Consider the following 17,098-nt stretch of genomic DNA (forward strand, 5'->3'; position numbering starts at 1 on the left):
AAGATTAGACTGGAGCATAAGACATAAAATGATACTTGTGAAGAGTGTGCTTCTTAGCTCAGGTATGATACATGAGACTAAATGGGCAGCTCCTGTCCAGAGGCATGATGAGAAGGCAGAAAGAGACAGGAGCTAGTTGAATGGACACAGGAAATACAGAGTAGAAAGGAGAAGTGTGCTGTCACGTTCTAGGGAAAGCAACTGGGATCTCATAACAGTGTGTGTGTAAGTTTTTATATGAGAAACTGACATGAATTGTAAACTTTCATTTAAAGCACAATTAAAAAATACAGGTAAAGTATATGTAAATGTTGGTGTTTAGTTGAGCTTGGGCACCCTGAACATATTCGAGAAGACTAGTCAGGTGGGAAAGACACAGGTTCATAGCTCTGATGTGAAGAAGTGTCTGCTGGCCTCACACCCCCCCCCCCCCCCCCCCCCAGTGCTCTAGGAGATCTCATGTACAGTGTCGTGTGTGGATCTTCTGGCCGGTTCTGTTGGCTGACCTGCACACCTAGCATCTGAACATCACCGGGGTCTGCAGAGAAGGGAAGCCCCTTATTGTCATGTGGCCTAGGGTAGAGCATTAAAAGGGAAATGCTCAAGCCCTTCTGAGAGGGGAGAGAGATGGAAAGAACTAAAAGAGTCTGACTCAGGAGAGGTGTGTCTGCCTTTGACTGCCGTGTCTGCTCCATGCTGCCACCACGTGGCTCCATTCGGAAAATCTAACCTTTTCCCAGAAGACAAAACCTGACAGGGTTCAAGAGGTTCAAAGATCTCAGATGGTGTGGTCTTTCTGGAGTGCTCCAGGCCAGCAAGGAAGGTGAGCTGGGGATGAAGGCAGGGTCGCGGTGCCCATGTGACAGTGCGGAGAACACATGAATGACTAATGTGTGCAGGAGGGGCTGACTAGTGCACCTGAGGAGAGGGGGCTTTGGGTCTCCAGAAAATGGGGTAGAAGGGCAATTCAGCAAGTGCAAGGACTTGAGCCCAGACGCCGAGGCATCATATGGGATGAGCAGGATTCCCTGGGTGTGATGTGAGAAAGCTCCCCAGACAGACAGGCAGAAGAGAAGCTGCTGCCAAGGTGGGCAGGCCAGGCTTGGAAACCAGAGGTTGGCTGGTCTGCAGGCCAGACCACAACAAAGGCATGCTACAGAGCTGGACTCAGGGGACACCACTGTGCTGGCATCAAGACAAAGGGCTCACACCCCCATGCTGTAGGGCAGCCAGCAGTCCAGAGCACCAGGCGGGCTGTGCCGTGTCAGCTCAGGCTGTCCAGGGAAGAAGGCATGGGCAGATGCTCAGAAGGGCAGCGTGTGTGAGAGCTTTCCCATGCCAGTGCTCCCTGGGTAGAGACAGGAGGCTTCTGTGGATGTGGCCCTGCAGGAAGGTCAACGCTGGGCACGAGCTCAACCACAGGCACTTTATCCCCTGAGGCCCCCGAACCATAGCCTTCCTAAGGGCACAACCAGCTGCAGTAGAGACTGCCTCTCTGGAAGTTACCACCAGCGGCCTGGCGCTAGGATGACCACACTGAACAAGTCTGTCACAGACAACACAGCAGCCTGATGTTGACAGACCAACAGCTGGTTCTCGATGTGGCCATCATGCTTCTGCCAGCTCACTATCTGTACAGCCTCCCAGGAGCTTTGTCCACCGCAGTGGTCCCCCACACGACTGGTGGGCCAAGAAATGACAGAGAATTGATTAGTTTTACCATGAAGTCCAGAGCAAGTGGTTTTGTGGATGGTGGTGTGCTCCACTGGAGGAGCAGCAAGAGTGGATGCCCACAGCACAGTGTGTGGTACAGGCTACCCTACAACCAAGTCATGTGGGTCAGGACCTAGGGTGGGTGGCTCTGCTGCTTTTGAGGACTTCTCCAGGCAACACAGTGGGTCTAAGCTGGGGCTGTCACTGGACCAGTCTGGGCTTCTCAAGCCCCTTGGTCAACAGCAAAAGGGGCTATAGTGTTGGTGAGGTTGACCTACCCTGCTATAACTCGCCTGTGCCCTGGATAACTCGCCATGGGCTGTCAATCTAGCACTAGCAGGTCGGAGGAGATGCCACCTACGACTGCTGGGGCTGTAGATGGATGCAGTGCCTGATGGGACTTGGGACTGCCCCCTCTGGGGAGCGTGGGGCTCTCTGCAGAGGGACAGGTGCAACGTATTCGTCAGGAGTAGGTTCTTTAGAAGTTTAAGAATAAGAAGGATGCGTGTTCACATTGTGCTGCAAAACGTGTTTTGCGCTCCCAAATCTGAACCCCCTTTTTAGCCTGAACACCTGCACAGCCTGTGATGGGAGAAAAGCACCTTCCACTGTGGTGCAGGAAGGGCAGGGCCACATCCGCAGAGGCCTCCTGCCTTCACCCAGGGAGCGTTGGCATGGGGAGGCTCTCACATGTGCTGCCCTTCGGAGCATCTGCTCCTCCTTCCCCGCAGAGCCTAGGAGGTCGGTGTTCTTCACGTTGACGGCCCTTATCCTTATACTGGTGGAGATCTACAAAGCCTTCTCTCCTTCCGGGCAACACATACAATGAATATTTCCCTTCTCTGCTCGTCTCTGGGTGGTTGCGCCTCAGCAGGACATGTAAACTGTTCCTCAAGGGGCTGGTCGTAGGGTGTTTCCCATGAGGCTGCAGGTGGAGTTGAAGAAAGGAGAGGCAAGGTATCAGGAGGGCAGCTGAGATCACACCGCCTGCCTGTGCAGCTGGCACGCGCCTTCCAGGCTGGCCCAACCCATCCTGGCATGTGCTGCATGCATGTGGTGGTCCTGCCTGTGAGCTGGCGTGCCCAGTCTCTGGTGACTACCTGGATTGTCAGATCTCCCAGTGGTTTGTGGTGAGGTGTCAGTCTCTCCTGGGCCCTGTAGCTGGCCAGGCACCTCTGGGAACTTCAGAAAAATTTCCAGTAGAATCAAAGTGTCTAGGACTATCAAGTGTCTAGGACTAAATCTGACAAAAGAAGTTCAAGACCTTCCCTGGGAAAATTACAGAACTTTATTGAAGAGGTGTTGAAGGAAAAAAATCCATGGGGAGACATGCCGTGGTTATGGAAGACTGGAGATTTTTAGTATTTCTACGAGTGACACGATGAGATGGTATTGAAGACAGGGAAGGCGGGGTGGTCACAGTAGGTTGTGGGAGACTGAGCACCTCAGACCGTAGCATTCGAGATTAGGAGCAGTGGTCAGATTCTGGGATTGTTTTGGACAGGGAGCCAGCAGGAGTTGCTAATGGATTGCCTTCATGAAGGGGTCGGGGGGAGGGAGGGAGTAAGGTAGCTCAAAGGATTTTTGGCTTAGCAGCTGGAAGCATGGAGTTGCCATTAGCAGAGATGGGAGATGTTGGAGAGGCTGTTGGATTTATGATTTTGGAGTTCAGGAAAGAAGTCGAGATAACTGTAAATTACTGGCATACATACGGCATTTAAAAGCAGGAAGGCAGAAGCTCACCAAGGAGTGAGGGCAGAAAGGGGAATCAGGGAGGACAGCCCCAGAGCCCTCAGGTGTCAAGAGGGTGGGCGCAGAGAACCAGTGAGCTGAGGGAACTCAGGTAGAGGGACCATGAAGTGGAGACAACCAGGAGAACCTGGTGTTCTAGCGAGGAGAGATGTCAGCTGTGGGGGCTGCTGCTGATGGAGTAGGAGGAGACCCGAGAACAGATGGAGCCTGCTCAGTTGAGTGTGGGGCCAGGGTCTGGATGCATGTGACGTGGGGAGGACAGGCTCTGGCCCAGCAATGGAGGGCCTGTTGGGAAGGATCTTCAGTCAGAGGTTTCAAGAATAGCACAGGAGCTGGGAGTCTCAGGAATGGGACAGAAGCTGGGGAAGGGGACATGATCTGGTGTTAAGGCGGAGGAAACAGTCACAGAGCAAGCAGAATCGCACTGTTAGATAGCTGGTATCCCCAGCAAGCCCTTGGGCATAACACATCCATAAGGGGATTCTAGAGAGAGAGAAATAGGAAATGCTGTGTTGTAATTAAAATCTCAGGAAACAAGGTAAATAACAGAATGGATGCAGCTGAATTTCACATTATCTGAGCTGGGATATTTCGCTGAGGAATTCTTCTAGGGGATCATGCAAAGAATAAAGGGGTGGGAACATCAGAGAATTGTTAGGAGACATGGAAGATAAATCCATCTGATGTCCCAGCATACTTCCAAGAATTCCCGAAGAAGTCCTGTCCCAGAACTGAAGATATGAATCCTAGGTGGAAGAGCCCACTGAGTCCTGAGCAGCAGTAAAAACAAAAGCTCACACCTAGATGCAGCGTGCAAACCCCGACAGCTTCCAGAAGGGCACAGCGGATCTCTCAGAAAGGAAGAGGAGTGAGATTGTCAGCAGCCCTCTGTCTGGTCCATGAAATGCAGGAGGACGGTAGAGCAAGGGCTTCAGGTTTCTGAGTGCAAATGACTTTGACCTAGAATACAGCACAAACCTGGGTTATGGTGAGAGCAAACTAAGGAAGAGACTTTAGCTTGGCAAAACTCGGAGTACCCTGCCCTCAGCTCCATCAAACAGCTGCTGCTTCTCTTCCGTGTCTCTTACCCTCGCCAGTGTTCCCCTTGTCTTGGTTTGCTTTGCATTCTGGGTAATTTTTCTATGTCGTCATTGTTGTGTGCCGCGAAGTCAATTCTGACTCAACGGCAGTACTACAGGGCAAAGTAAAACTGTCCCGTTGGGCTTCCTGGGCTGTAGTCTTTACAGAAGCCCATCACCAGGTCTTTTCTCCTACAGAGCAGCTGCTGGATTTGAACCACTAACCTTTCAGTTAGCAGCCAAGTACTTAAACATTGTGCTACCAACCCCCCAAAAAAAAAACCCAAACGCGTCGCCATTGAGGTGACTCCAACTCACAGCAACCCTCTAGATCAGAATAGAATTGCCCCATAGGGTTTCCAAAGGTGTAACTCTTCACGGAAGCATCTGCCACATCTTTCTCCCACAGAGCAGCTCATGGGCTTGAACTGTTGCCCTCCTGGTTAGTAGCCATGCACTTAGCCACTGCATCACCAGGGCTCCTGTTGTGCCACCAAACCAAAACCAAACTTGTTGCTGTCAAATCAACTCTGATTCATAGCAGCCCTATAGGACAGGGTAGAACTGCCCCATAGGGTTTCCAAGGAGTGGCTGGTGGATTCAAACTGCTGAGCTTTTGATTAGCAGCCAAGCTCTTAACCACTGCACCACCAGGGCTCCACTAGGGCTCCAAGTTTTACTACAGCTCTATTCAAATCTGTGAATTCTTCACTTATATTTAGTTTCTTATTTAAATATCCCACACGTCTGTCAGTTTGTCATATTCTAGTGTCTGGCATGGTGGAGAGGTTTCAGTGGAGCTTCCAGACTAAGACTATAGAGAAGGACCTCGCAATCTACTTCTAAAAAATTGGCCAATGAAAAATTATGAATAGCAGCAGAAAATTGCCTGATATAGTGCCAGGAGATGAGCCCCTCAGATTGGAAGGCACTCGGAAGACGACTGGGAAAGAGCTGCCTCTTCGAAGTAGAGTCAGCCTTAATGACGTGAATGGAGTAAAACTTTCAGCACCTTGATTCACTCATGTGGCGTGACTCAAAATGAGAAGAAACACCTGCAGACACCCATTAATAATTGGAATGAGGAACGTACAAAGTATGAATCTAGAAAAATTGAAAGTTGTCAAAAATTAAATGGAACACTTGAAGATAGATATCTTAGGCATTAGTGAGCTGATGTGAACTGGTATTGGCCATTTTGAATCAGACAGTCATACGGTCTCCTATGCCAAGAATGACGAAGAGGAGTGGTATCACATTCATCGTCAAAAAGAACATTTCGAGTAGGGCGGAGCCAAGATGGCGGACTAGGCAGACGCTACCTCGGATCCCTCTTACAACAAAGACACGGAAAAACAAGTGAATCGATCACATACATAACAATCTACGAACCCTGAACAACAAACACAGATTTAGAGACGGAAAACGAACTAATACGGGGAAGCAGCGATTGTTTCCAGAGCCTGGAGCCAGCGTACCAGTCAGATACGGCACAAGCACAGAGAGCTGCTCCACCCCCCTGAACTAACCCCGGGAGGGGGACCAGCCGGTTCCGCCAGCGGCGTGGGACGCAGCCGGTAGGAGAAGTCCCCGGGAGGCAGTGACTGGTCTTGGAGCAGGAAGAGCAGCGTCCCAGCCGGAGAACCGTCCCGCTGGGATTTGGAATGGATGCAGGTACGGCATAAACACGGAGAGCTGCTCCACCCCCCTGAACTAACCCCAGGAAGGGGCCCAGCCGAGTCGCGCAGGCGGCGTGGGACGCAGCCGGTAGGAGAAGTCCCCGGGAGGCAGCGACTGGTATTGGAGCGGGGAGAACAGCGTCCCAGCCAGGACACTCGGTCACGGCACAAGCATGGGGAGCTGCTCCACCCATCTGAACTAACCCCGGGAGGCGGCCCAACTGGTTTGCGGGCGCGGCACGGCCACGCGGCTGGAGGGACGAGAAGTCCCTGGGAGGCAGCGACTGATTTTGGAGTCGAGAGTGCACCGTCCCAGTAGGGGAGCCTTGACGCTGGGCGTGGGGCTGGAAGCGGAGGATCTGACCATGACTCCAGCGGGCCAGACCCCCCGGGGGCAATCTCCACACAGCCAGCACACATAGGCGACGCGCCCGCGGGAATCTCAGATATAATAGTCATTCCAAGCAAGACAAGCAACTCTGGCTATATTCTGAGGTGCTACTCTCCTATGTCTCTGTTCCCTCCCCCACCCTCCCCATGCGGCTTCATTAACATCTGAATAGCCTGAGCCAGAGGGAGAACTCTGATAGGGATCTGACTGCATTTTTTTTTTAGCGGATTTTCTGGAAAAACTAGTTTCCCAGTGATGGCTCAGAGACAACAATCCACATCAAACCACTTAAAGAAGCAGACCATGACAGCTTTTCCAACCCCCCAAACAAAAGAATCAAAATCTTTCTCAAATGAAGATACAATCCTGGAATTATCAGGTACAGAATATAAAAAACTAATTTACAGAATGCTTAAAAATATCACAAATGAAATTAAGATAACTGCAGAAAAAGCCAAGGAACACACCGATAAAACTGTTGAAGAACTCAAAAAAATTATTCAAGAACATAGTGGAAAAATTAATAAGTTGCAAGAATCCATAGAGAGACAACATGTAGAAATCCAAAAGATTAACAATAAAATTACAGAATTAGACAACGCAATAGGAAGTCAGAGGAGCAGACTCGAGCAATTAGAATGCAGACTGGGACATCTGGAGGACCAGGGAATCAACACTAACATAGCTGAAAAAAATCAGAGATAAGAATTTAAAAAAATGAAGAAATCCTAAGAATTATGTGGGACTCTATCAAGAAGGATAGCCTGCGGGTGATTGGAGTCCCAGAACAGGGAGGGGAGACAGAAAACACAGAGAAAATAGTTGAAGAACTCCTGACAGAAAACTTCCCTGACATCATGAAAAACGAAGGATATCTATCCAAGATGCTCATCGAACCCCATTTAAGATTGATCCAAAAAGAAAAACACCAAGACATATTGTCATCAAACTCACCAAAACCAAAGATAAACAGAAAATTTTAAAAGCAGCCAGGGAGAAAAGAAAGGTTTCCTTCAAGGGAGAATCAATAAGAATAAGTTCAGACTACTCAGCAGAAACCATGCAGGCAAGAAGGGAATGGGACGACATATACAGAACACTGAAGGAGAAAAACTGCCAGCCAAGGATCATATATCCAGCAAAACTCTCTCTGAAATATGAAGGCGAAATTAAGATATTTACAGACAAACACAAGGTTAGAGAATTTACAAAAACCAAACCAAAGCTACAAGAAATACTAAAGGATATTGTTTGGTCACAGAACCAATAATATCAGATATCAGCACAACACAAGGTCACAAAACAGAATGTCCTGATATCAACTCAAATAGGGAAATCACAAAAACAAACAAATTAAGATTAATTAAAAAAAAAATACACATAACAGGGAATCATGGAAGTCAATAGGTAAAAGATCACAATAATCAAAAAGAGGGACTAAATACAGGAGGCATTGAACTGCCATATGGAGAGTGATACAAGGCGATATAGAACAATACAAGTTAGGTTTTTACTTAGAAAAATAGGGGTAAATAATAAGGTAACCACAAAAAGGTATAACAACTCTATAACTCAAGATAAAAGCCAAGAAAAACGTAACAACTCAACTAACATAAAGTCAAACACTATGAAAATGAGGATCTCACAATTTACTAAGATAAACGCCTCAGCACAAAAAAGTATGTGGAAAAATGAAATTGTCAACAACACACATAAAAAGGCATCAAAATGACAGCACTAAAAACTTACTTATCTGTAATTACCCTGAATGTAAATGGACTAAATGCACCAATAAAGAGACAGAGAGTCACAGACTGGATAAAGAAACACGATCCATCTATATGCTGCCTACAAGAGACACACCTTAGACTTAGAGACACAAACAAACTAAAACTCAAAGGATGGAAAAAAGTATATCAAGCAAACAGTAAGCAAAAAAGAAGAGGAGTAGCAATATTAATTTCTGACAAAGTAGACTTGAGACTTAAATCCACCACAAAGGATAAAGAAGGACACTATATAATGATAAAAGGGACAATTGATCAGGAAGACATAACCATATTAAATATATATGCACCCAATGACGGGGCTGCAAGATACATAAATCAAATTTTAACAGAATTGAAAAGTGAGATAGATACCTCCACAATTATAGTAGGAGACTTCAACACACCACTTTCGGAGAAGGACAGGACATCCAGTAAGAAGCTCAATAGAGACACGGAAGATCTAATTACAACAATCAACCAACTTGACCTCATTGACTTATACAGAACTCTCCACCCAACTGCTGCAAAATATACTTTTTTTTCTAGCGCACATGGAACATTCTCTAGAATAGACCACATATTAGGTCATAAAACAAACCTTTGCAGAGTCCAAAACATAGAAATATTACAAAGCATCTTCTCAGACCACAAGGCAATAAAACTAGAGATCAATAACAGAAAAACTAGGGAAAAGAAATCAAATACATGGAAAATGAACAATACCCTCCTGAAAAAAGACTGGGTTATAGAAGACATCAAGGAGGGAATAAGGAAATTCATAGAAAGCAACGAGAATGAAAATACTTCCTATCAAAACCCCTGGGACACAGCAAAAGCAGTGCTCAGAGGCCAATTTATATCGATAAATGCACACATACAAAAAGAAGAAAGAGCCAAAATCAGAGAACTGTCCCTACAACTTGAACAAATAGAAAGTGAGCAACAAAAGAATCCATCAGGCACCAGAAGAAAACAAATAATAAAAATTAGAGCTGAACTAAATGAATTAGAGAACAGAAAAACAATTGAAAGAATTAACAAAGCCAAAAGCTGGTTCTTTGAAAAAATTAACAAAATTGATAAACCATTGGCTAGACTGACTAAAGAAATACAGGAAAGGAAACAACCTGAATAAGAAACGAGAAGGACCACATCACAACAGAACCAAATGAAATTAAAAGAATCATTTCAGATTCTTATGAAAAATTGTACTCTAACAAATTTGCAAACCTAGAAGAAATGGATGAATTCCTGGAAAAACACTACCTACCTAAACTAACACATTCAGAAGTAGAACAACTAAATAGACCCATAACAAAAAAAGAGATTGAAACGGTAATCAAAAAACTCCCAACGAAAAAAAGCCCTGGCCCGGACGGCTTCACTGCAGAGTTCTACCAAACTTTCAGAGAAGAGTTAACACCACTACTTCTGAAGGTATTCCAAAGCATAGAAAATGACGGAATACTACCCAACTCATTCTATGAAGCCACCATCTCCCTGATACCAAAACCAGGTAAAGACATTACAAAAAAAGAAAATTATAGACCTATATCCCTCATGAACATTGATGCAAAAATCCTCAACAAAATTCTAGCCAATAGAATCCAACAACACATCAAAAAAATAATTCACCCTGATCAAGTGGGATTTATACGAGGTATGCAAGGCTGGTTTAATATCAGAAAAACCATTAATGTAATCCATCACATAAATAAAACAAAAGACAAAAACCACATGATCTTATCAATTGATGCAGAAAAGGCATTTGACAAAGTCCAACACCCATTTATGATAAAAACTCTTACCAAAATAGGAATTGAAGGAAAATTCCTCAACATAATAAAGGGCATCTATGCAAAGCCAACAGCCAATATCACTCTAAATGGAGAGAACCTGAAAGCATTTCCCTTGAGAACGGGAACCAGACAAGGATGCCCTTTATCACCGCTCTTATTCAACATCGTGCTAGAAGTCTTAGCCAGGGCAATTAGGCTAGACAAAGAAATAAAAGGTATCCGGATTGGCAAGGAAGAAGTAAAGTTATCACTATTTGCAGATGACATGATTATATACACAGAAAACCCTAAGGAATCCTGCAGAAAACTACTGAAACTAATAGAAGAGTTTGGTAGAGTCTCAGGTTATAAAATAAACATACAAAAATCACTTGGATTCCTCTACATCAACAAAAAAAACACCGAAGAGGAAATCACCAAATCAATACCATTCACAGTAGCCCCCAAGAAGATAAGATACTTAGGTATAAATCTTACCAAGGATGTAAAAGACCTATACAAAGAAAACTACAAAGCTCTATTATAAGAAGTTCAAAAGGGCATACTTAAGTGGAAAAACATACCCTGCTCATGGATAGGAAGACTTAACATAGTAAAAATGTCTATTCTACCAAAAGCCATCTATACATTTAGCGCACTTCCGATCCAAATTCCAATGTCATATTTTAAGGGGATAGAGAAACAAATCACCAATTTCATATGGAAGGGAAAGAAGCCCCGGATAAGCAAAGCACTACTGAAAAAGAAGAAGAAAGTGGGAGGCCTCACTTTACCTGACTTCAGAACCTATTATACAGCCACAGTAGTCAAAACAGCCTGGTACTGGTACAACAACAGGCACATAGACCAATGGATCAGAATTGAGAACCCAGACATAGATCCATCCACGTATGAGCAGTTGATATTTGACAAAGGACCAGTGTCAATTAATTGGGGAAAAGATAGCCTTTTTAACAAATGGTGCTGGCATAACTGGATATCCATTTGCAAAAAAATGAAACAGGACCCATACCTCACACCATGCACAAAAACTAACTCCAAGTGGATCAAAGGACCTAAACATAAAGACTAAAACGATAAAGATCATGGAAGAAAAAATTGGGACAACCTTAGGAGCCCTAATACAAGGTATAAACAGAATACAAAACATTACCAAAAATGATGAAGAGAAACCCGATAACTGGGAGCTCCTAAAAATCAAACACCTATGCTCATCTAAAGACTTCTCCAAAAGAGTAAAAAGACCACCTACAGATTGGGAAAGAATTTTCAGCTATGACATCTCTGACCAGCGCCTGATCTCTAAAATCTACATGATTCTGTCAAAACTCAACCACAAAAAGACAAACAACCCAATCAAGAAGTGGGCAAAGGATATGAACACACATTTCACTAAAGAAGATATTCAGGCAGCCAACAGATACATGAGAAAATGCTCTCGATCATTAGCCACTAGAGAAATGCAAATTAAAACTACGATGAGATTGCATCTCACACCAGCAAGGCTGGCATTAATCCAAAAAACACAAAATAATAAATGTTGGAGAGGCTGCGGAGAGATTGGAACTCTCATACACTGCTGGTGGGAAGGTAAAATGGTACAACCACTTTGGAAATCTATCTGGCGTTATCTTAAACAGTTAGAAATAGAACTACCATACAACCCAGAAATCCCACTCCTGGGAATATACCCTAGAGGTACAAGAGCCTTCACACAAACAGATATATGCACACCCATGTTTATTGCAGCTCTGTTTACAATAGCAAAAAGCTGGAAGCAACCAAGGTGTCCATCAACGGATGAATGGTTAAATAAATTGTGGTATATTCACACAATGGAATACTACGCATCAATAAAGAACAGTGACGAATCTCTGAAACATTTCATAACATGGAGGAACCTGGAAGGCATTATGCTGAGCGAAATTAGTCAGAGGCAAAAGGACAAATATTGTAGAAGACCACTATTATAAAATCTTGAGAAATAGTAAACCCGAGAAGAGCACATACTTTTGTGGTTACGAGGGGGGGAGGGAGAGAGGGAGGGAGAGGGTTTTTTTACTGATTAATCAGTAGATAAGAACTGCTTTAGGTGAAGTGAAAGACAACACTCAATACATGGAAGGTCAGCTCAGTTGGACTGGACCAAAAGCAAAGAAGTTTCCGGGATAAAATGAATGCTTCAAAGGTCAGCGGAGCAAGGGCGGGGGGTCTGGGGAACATGGTTTGCGGGGACTTCTAAGTCAATTGGCAAAAGAATTCTATTATGAAATCATTCTGCATCCCACTTTGAAGTGTGGCGTCTGGGGTCTTAAATGCTAACAAGCGGCCATCTAAGATGCATCGATTGGTCTCAACCCACCTGGAGCAAAGGAAAATGAAGAACACCAAGGCCACACGACAACTAAGAGCCCAAGAGACAGAAAGGGCCACATGAACCAGAGACCTACATCATCCTGAGACCAGAAGAACTCGTTGGTGCCCGGCCACAATCGATGACTGCCCTGACAGGGAGCACAGCAGAGGACCCCTGAGGGAGCAGGAGATCAGTGGGATGCAGACCCCAAATTCTCATAAAAAGACCAAACTTAATGGTCTGACTGAGACTAGAGGAATCCCGGCGGCCATGGTCCCCAGACCTTCTGTTGGCACAGGACAGGAACCATCCCCGAAGACAACTCATCAGACATGAAAGGGACTGGCCAGCGGGTGGGAGAGAGACGCTGATGAAGAGTGAGCTAATTATATCAGGTGGACACTTGAGATTGTGTTGGCAACTCTTGTCTGGGGGGGGGATGGGAGGATAGAGAGAGAGGGAAGCCGGCAAAATTGTCAAGAAAGGAGAGACTGAAAGGGCTGACTGAATAGGGGGAGAGCAAGTGGGAGTAGGGAGTGAGATGTATGTAAACTTATATGTGACAGACTGATTGGATTTGTAAACGTTCACTTGAAGCTTAATAAAAGTTAAAAAAAAAACATTTCAAGACCTATCCTGAAGTACAGTGTTGTTGGTGATAGGATAACATCCATATGCCTACAAGGAAGACCAGTTACATATTATTCAAATTTATGTACCAACGACTAATGCCAAAGATGAAGAAAGTGAAGATTTTTACCAATTTCTGCAGTCTAAAATTGATCAAACATGCAGTCAAGATGCACTGATAATCACTGGTGATTGAGTGTGAAAGTTGGAAACAAAGAAGGATCAGTAGTTGGGAAAATGTGGCTTTGGTGATAGAAACAATGCCAGAGATCACATCATAGAACTTGGTAAGACCAATGACCCGTTCATTAGAAATAGATTTTTCCAACAAGGTAACATGGACCTCGCCAGGATGGAACACACAGGAATCAAATCGACTACATCTGTGGAAAGAGATGATGGAGAAGCTCTATATCATCAGTCAGAACAAGGCCAGGGACTGATTGTAGAACAGACCATCAGTTGTTCATATGCAAGTTCAAGTTGAAGCAGAAGAAAATTAAAACAAGTATGGCCTTCAGTATATCCCATCTGAATTTAGAGACCATCCCGAGAGTAGATTTGATGCATTGAACACTGATGACCAATGACCAGATGAGTTGTGGGATGACATCAAGGACATTATATGTGAAGGAAGCAAAAAGTCGTTAAAAAGACAGGAAAGAAAGAAAAGACTAAAATGGGTGTCAGAAGAGACTCTGCAGCTTGTTCTTGAACATAGCGTAATTAAAGCAAATGGAAGAAATGATGAAATAAAAGAACTGAACAGAAAATTTCAGAGGGCAGCTAGAGAAGACAAGGTATTACAGTGAGATGTGCAAAGACCTGAAGTTAGAAAATCAAAAGGGAAAAAAACACTTGGCGTTTCTCGAGCTGAAAGAATTGAAGAAAAAATTCAAGCCTCAAGTTCCAATAGTGAAGGACTCTCTGGGCAAAATACTTAACAATGAAGGGAGGCATGCAAACAAGATGGGAGGAATACAGAGTCACTGTACCAAAAAGAATTGGTAGACGTTTGATCATTTCAGGAGGTAGCATATGATCAAGAACCGCTGGTATTGAAGGAACAATTCAAAGTCCCACTGAAGGCACTGGTGAAAAATAAGGTTCCAGGAACTGATAGAATACCAATTGAGATGTTTCAGCAAACAGAGGCAATGCGGGAAGCACTCACTCCTCTATGCCAAGAAATTTTGAAGACAGATACCTGGCCAGCCCACTGGAAGAGATCCATGTTTGTGCCCATTCCAAAGAAAAGTCCATCAGAATACAGAAATTATCAAACAATGTCATTAATATCACACACAAGTAAAATTTTGCCAAAGATCATGCAAAAGCGATTGCAGGAGTACATTGACAGGGAACCACCAGAAATTCAAGGCGGATTTAGAAGGGAACGACGGGTATCGTTGCTCATGTTAAATGGATCTTGGCTGAAAGCAGAGAATACCAGAAAGATGTTTACCATGTTTTATTGACTATGCAAAGGTGTTTGTGTGGATCATAACAAATTATAGATAATGTTGCGAAGAATGAGAATTTCACAGCATTTAACGTGCTGATGTGGAACCTGTACGTAGACCAAGAGGCAGTTGTTGGAACACAACAAGGGGATACTTCCTGGTTTGAAATCAGGATTGTATCCTTTCATCATACTTACTCAATCCGAATGCTGAACAAATAATCTGAGAAGTTGGACTGTATGAAGAAGAACGGGACATCAGGATTGGAGGAAGACTCCTTAACAACCTATGATATGCAGGTAATACAACCTTGCTTGCTGAAAGCAAAAAGAACTTGAAGCACTTACTGATGAAGATAAAAGACCACACCCTTCAGTATGGATTGCATCTCAACATCAAGAAAACAAAAATCCTCACAACTGGACCAATGAGCAGCATCATGATAAACAGAAAATAATGAACTTGTTAAGGATTTCATTTTACCTGGATCCACACCCATGAAGCAGCAGTCAGGAAATCAAATGAAGTATTTTATTAGGCACATCTGCTGCAAGGACTTCTTTAAAGTGTTGAAAAGCAAAGATACCACTTTGAGGAGTAAGGTGTGCCTGATCCAAGCCATCGTATTTTCAGTCATCTCATATGCGTACAAAAACTGGACAATGAATAAGGTAGACCGAAGAAGAATTAATACCTTTGAATTATAGCATTGGCAAAGAATATTGAATATACCATAGACTGCCAGAAGAACAAGCAAATTCTTGTCTTGGAAGAAGTACAGCCAGAATGCTCCTTAAAAGCAAGGATTGTGAGACTTTGTCTCACATACTTTGGACATGTTATCAGGAGGGCCCAATCCCTGGGGAGAAGGACATCATGATTGGTAAAGTAGAGGGCCAGTGAAAAAGAGACCCTCGATAAGATGGGACTGACACAGTGGCTGCAGCAGTGGGCTCAGGCATGGCAAGGATTCTGAAGATGGCACAGGACCGGGCAGTGTTTAGTTCCGTTGTACATATATGGTCACTATGAGTTGGAACCGCTTGAGAGCACCTGACAACAAGAGCCTATTTAATTCATCCTTTTTGTTTTGTTTTTTTGTTTCCGTAGGCATAGCTTTCGTTTCTTAATATTGTGTTTGGTTCTTTAAAGCTGCCCTATCGTGACCCAGTGTTTAAGCACTTGTCTGCTAACCAAAAGGTTAGTGGTTTGAACTCACCAGCCATTCCATGGGGGAAAGATGTGATGGTCTGCTTCTGTAAAGATTACAGCCTTGGAAACCCTATGGGGCAGTTCTGCTGTGTCCTGCAGGGTCACTATGAGTTGATATCAACTTGACAGCAGTGGGTTTGGTTTGGTTTTGTGCTTGCTTATCTTTGTCTTCCCATTTTTTTATTTCATACATAGTTTTATAAATTTCCGTAAATGTAGTTTCTGTATGTGATGACCTTGTATTTGTGCTGACTCTCATTCTGGATGATTTGTTCCATGTGCGTTTAGTGATCTTTGGTGATGGCTTCCTCTTTGTTCATCTCTAGAAAGCCCAGGAGCCTCTGTTGAGCTTCTCTTCTGTTAGCTTTGCTGAGAGCAAGGGGCACCACCAACTTGGAATGAAGCCCTCTCGTACCTCAATCTGTTAGTCTAGAGCCTCAGGCTTACCTTCCCAGTCTGAAATGCCCCTATCTTTGCTTCCCAACCCTTTGCCCTTCCTGTGTTGCTCATTGATCCACTTTGAACTCCTTTTGCAGCTCTGGGGTTTCCCTTCCCATTTTTATTCACATTTTCCTCAAAATTTTTCTGTCCTCCCTGCTTGTCCAAGGCAAGAATAGAGGCTGCTTTATGCAGGATCTAGTTTTAGCTGGGGGGCTCCCCAGGACGTCTAGTTCCCTGTACTCCTAGAGGGGAAGTCTCATGGTGACTGTTTTATTGAGGCTTTGCAGGTAACTCTCTGCCTTTTATGGTGTGTTTGCACAGCTCCTCTGAGTTCAGTAGTCTGCCTCACACGTCCTGTCTCCCCAAGCCTAGCTGAGAGCGTAGCCCAGTGGGCAGAAGCCAGCGAGCACCGTGAGGATGGGCGGGAACACTGGCCAGTTCTTCCTGTTTGTATAATTTAATGGCATCATGATTTAATCCTCCTCAGTTATTTTTACAGATACTTAAGATGCCAAATTTTAGCTCAGATCTGTAGGACGAATTTTTCATGTGTGTTGCTGGGTGCAGATGATGAAAGATTGTTCTAAGAATTCAAGTATAATATGTGAAAGTTAAACCTTCTGTGTCTTTTTTAGGTCCATGAAGAAGAGGTCACTCTGAAACTTAATCCGGAATTTGAACAAACATACAGCTTTGAACCTATGGATGTGGAGTTCACATACAACAGGTAACGCTTCTGACGGACCTCCGTACGGATTTCTCCTTCTCCTGGATCAACACTGGTCTTCTCTCTGGTAAATCCTTTGCCATCTCC

The 17,098-nt window shown here is 44.3% G+C and overlaps 1 protein-coding gene across 1 annotated transcript in view; it reads left to right on the top strand.

Moving 5' to 3' along the window:
• Positions 1 to 17,098, top strand: part of MOV10L1 (Mov10 like RISC complex RNA helicase 1) — a 94,303-nt gene that overhangs the window by 35,826 nt on the left and 41,379 nt on the right. The window contains 1 exon segment of the mRNA XM_049884707.1: positions 16,920 to 17,011. Within this exon segment, the coding sequence (XP_049740664.1) occupies positions 16,920 to 17,011 (92 nt within the window).

The sequence above is a fragment of the Elephas maximus genome, chromosome 4 (genome assembly GCF_024166365.1).
Source record: "Elephas maximus indicus isolate mEleMax1 chromosome 4, mEleMax1 primary haplotype, whole genome shotgun sequence".
NCBI classification, from domain to species: domain Eukaryota; kingdom Metazoa; phylum Chordata; class Mammalia; order Proboscidea; family Elephantidae; genus Elephas; species Elephas maximus.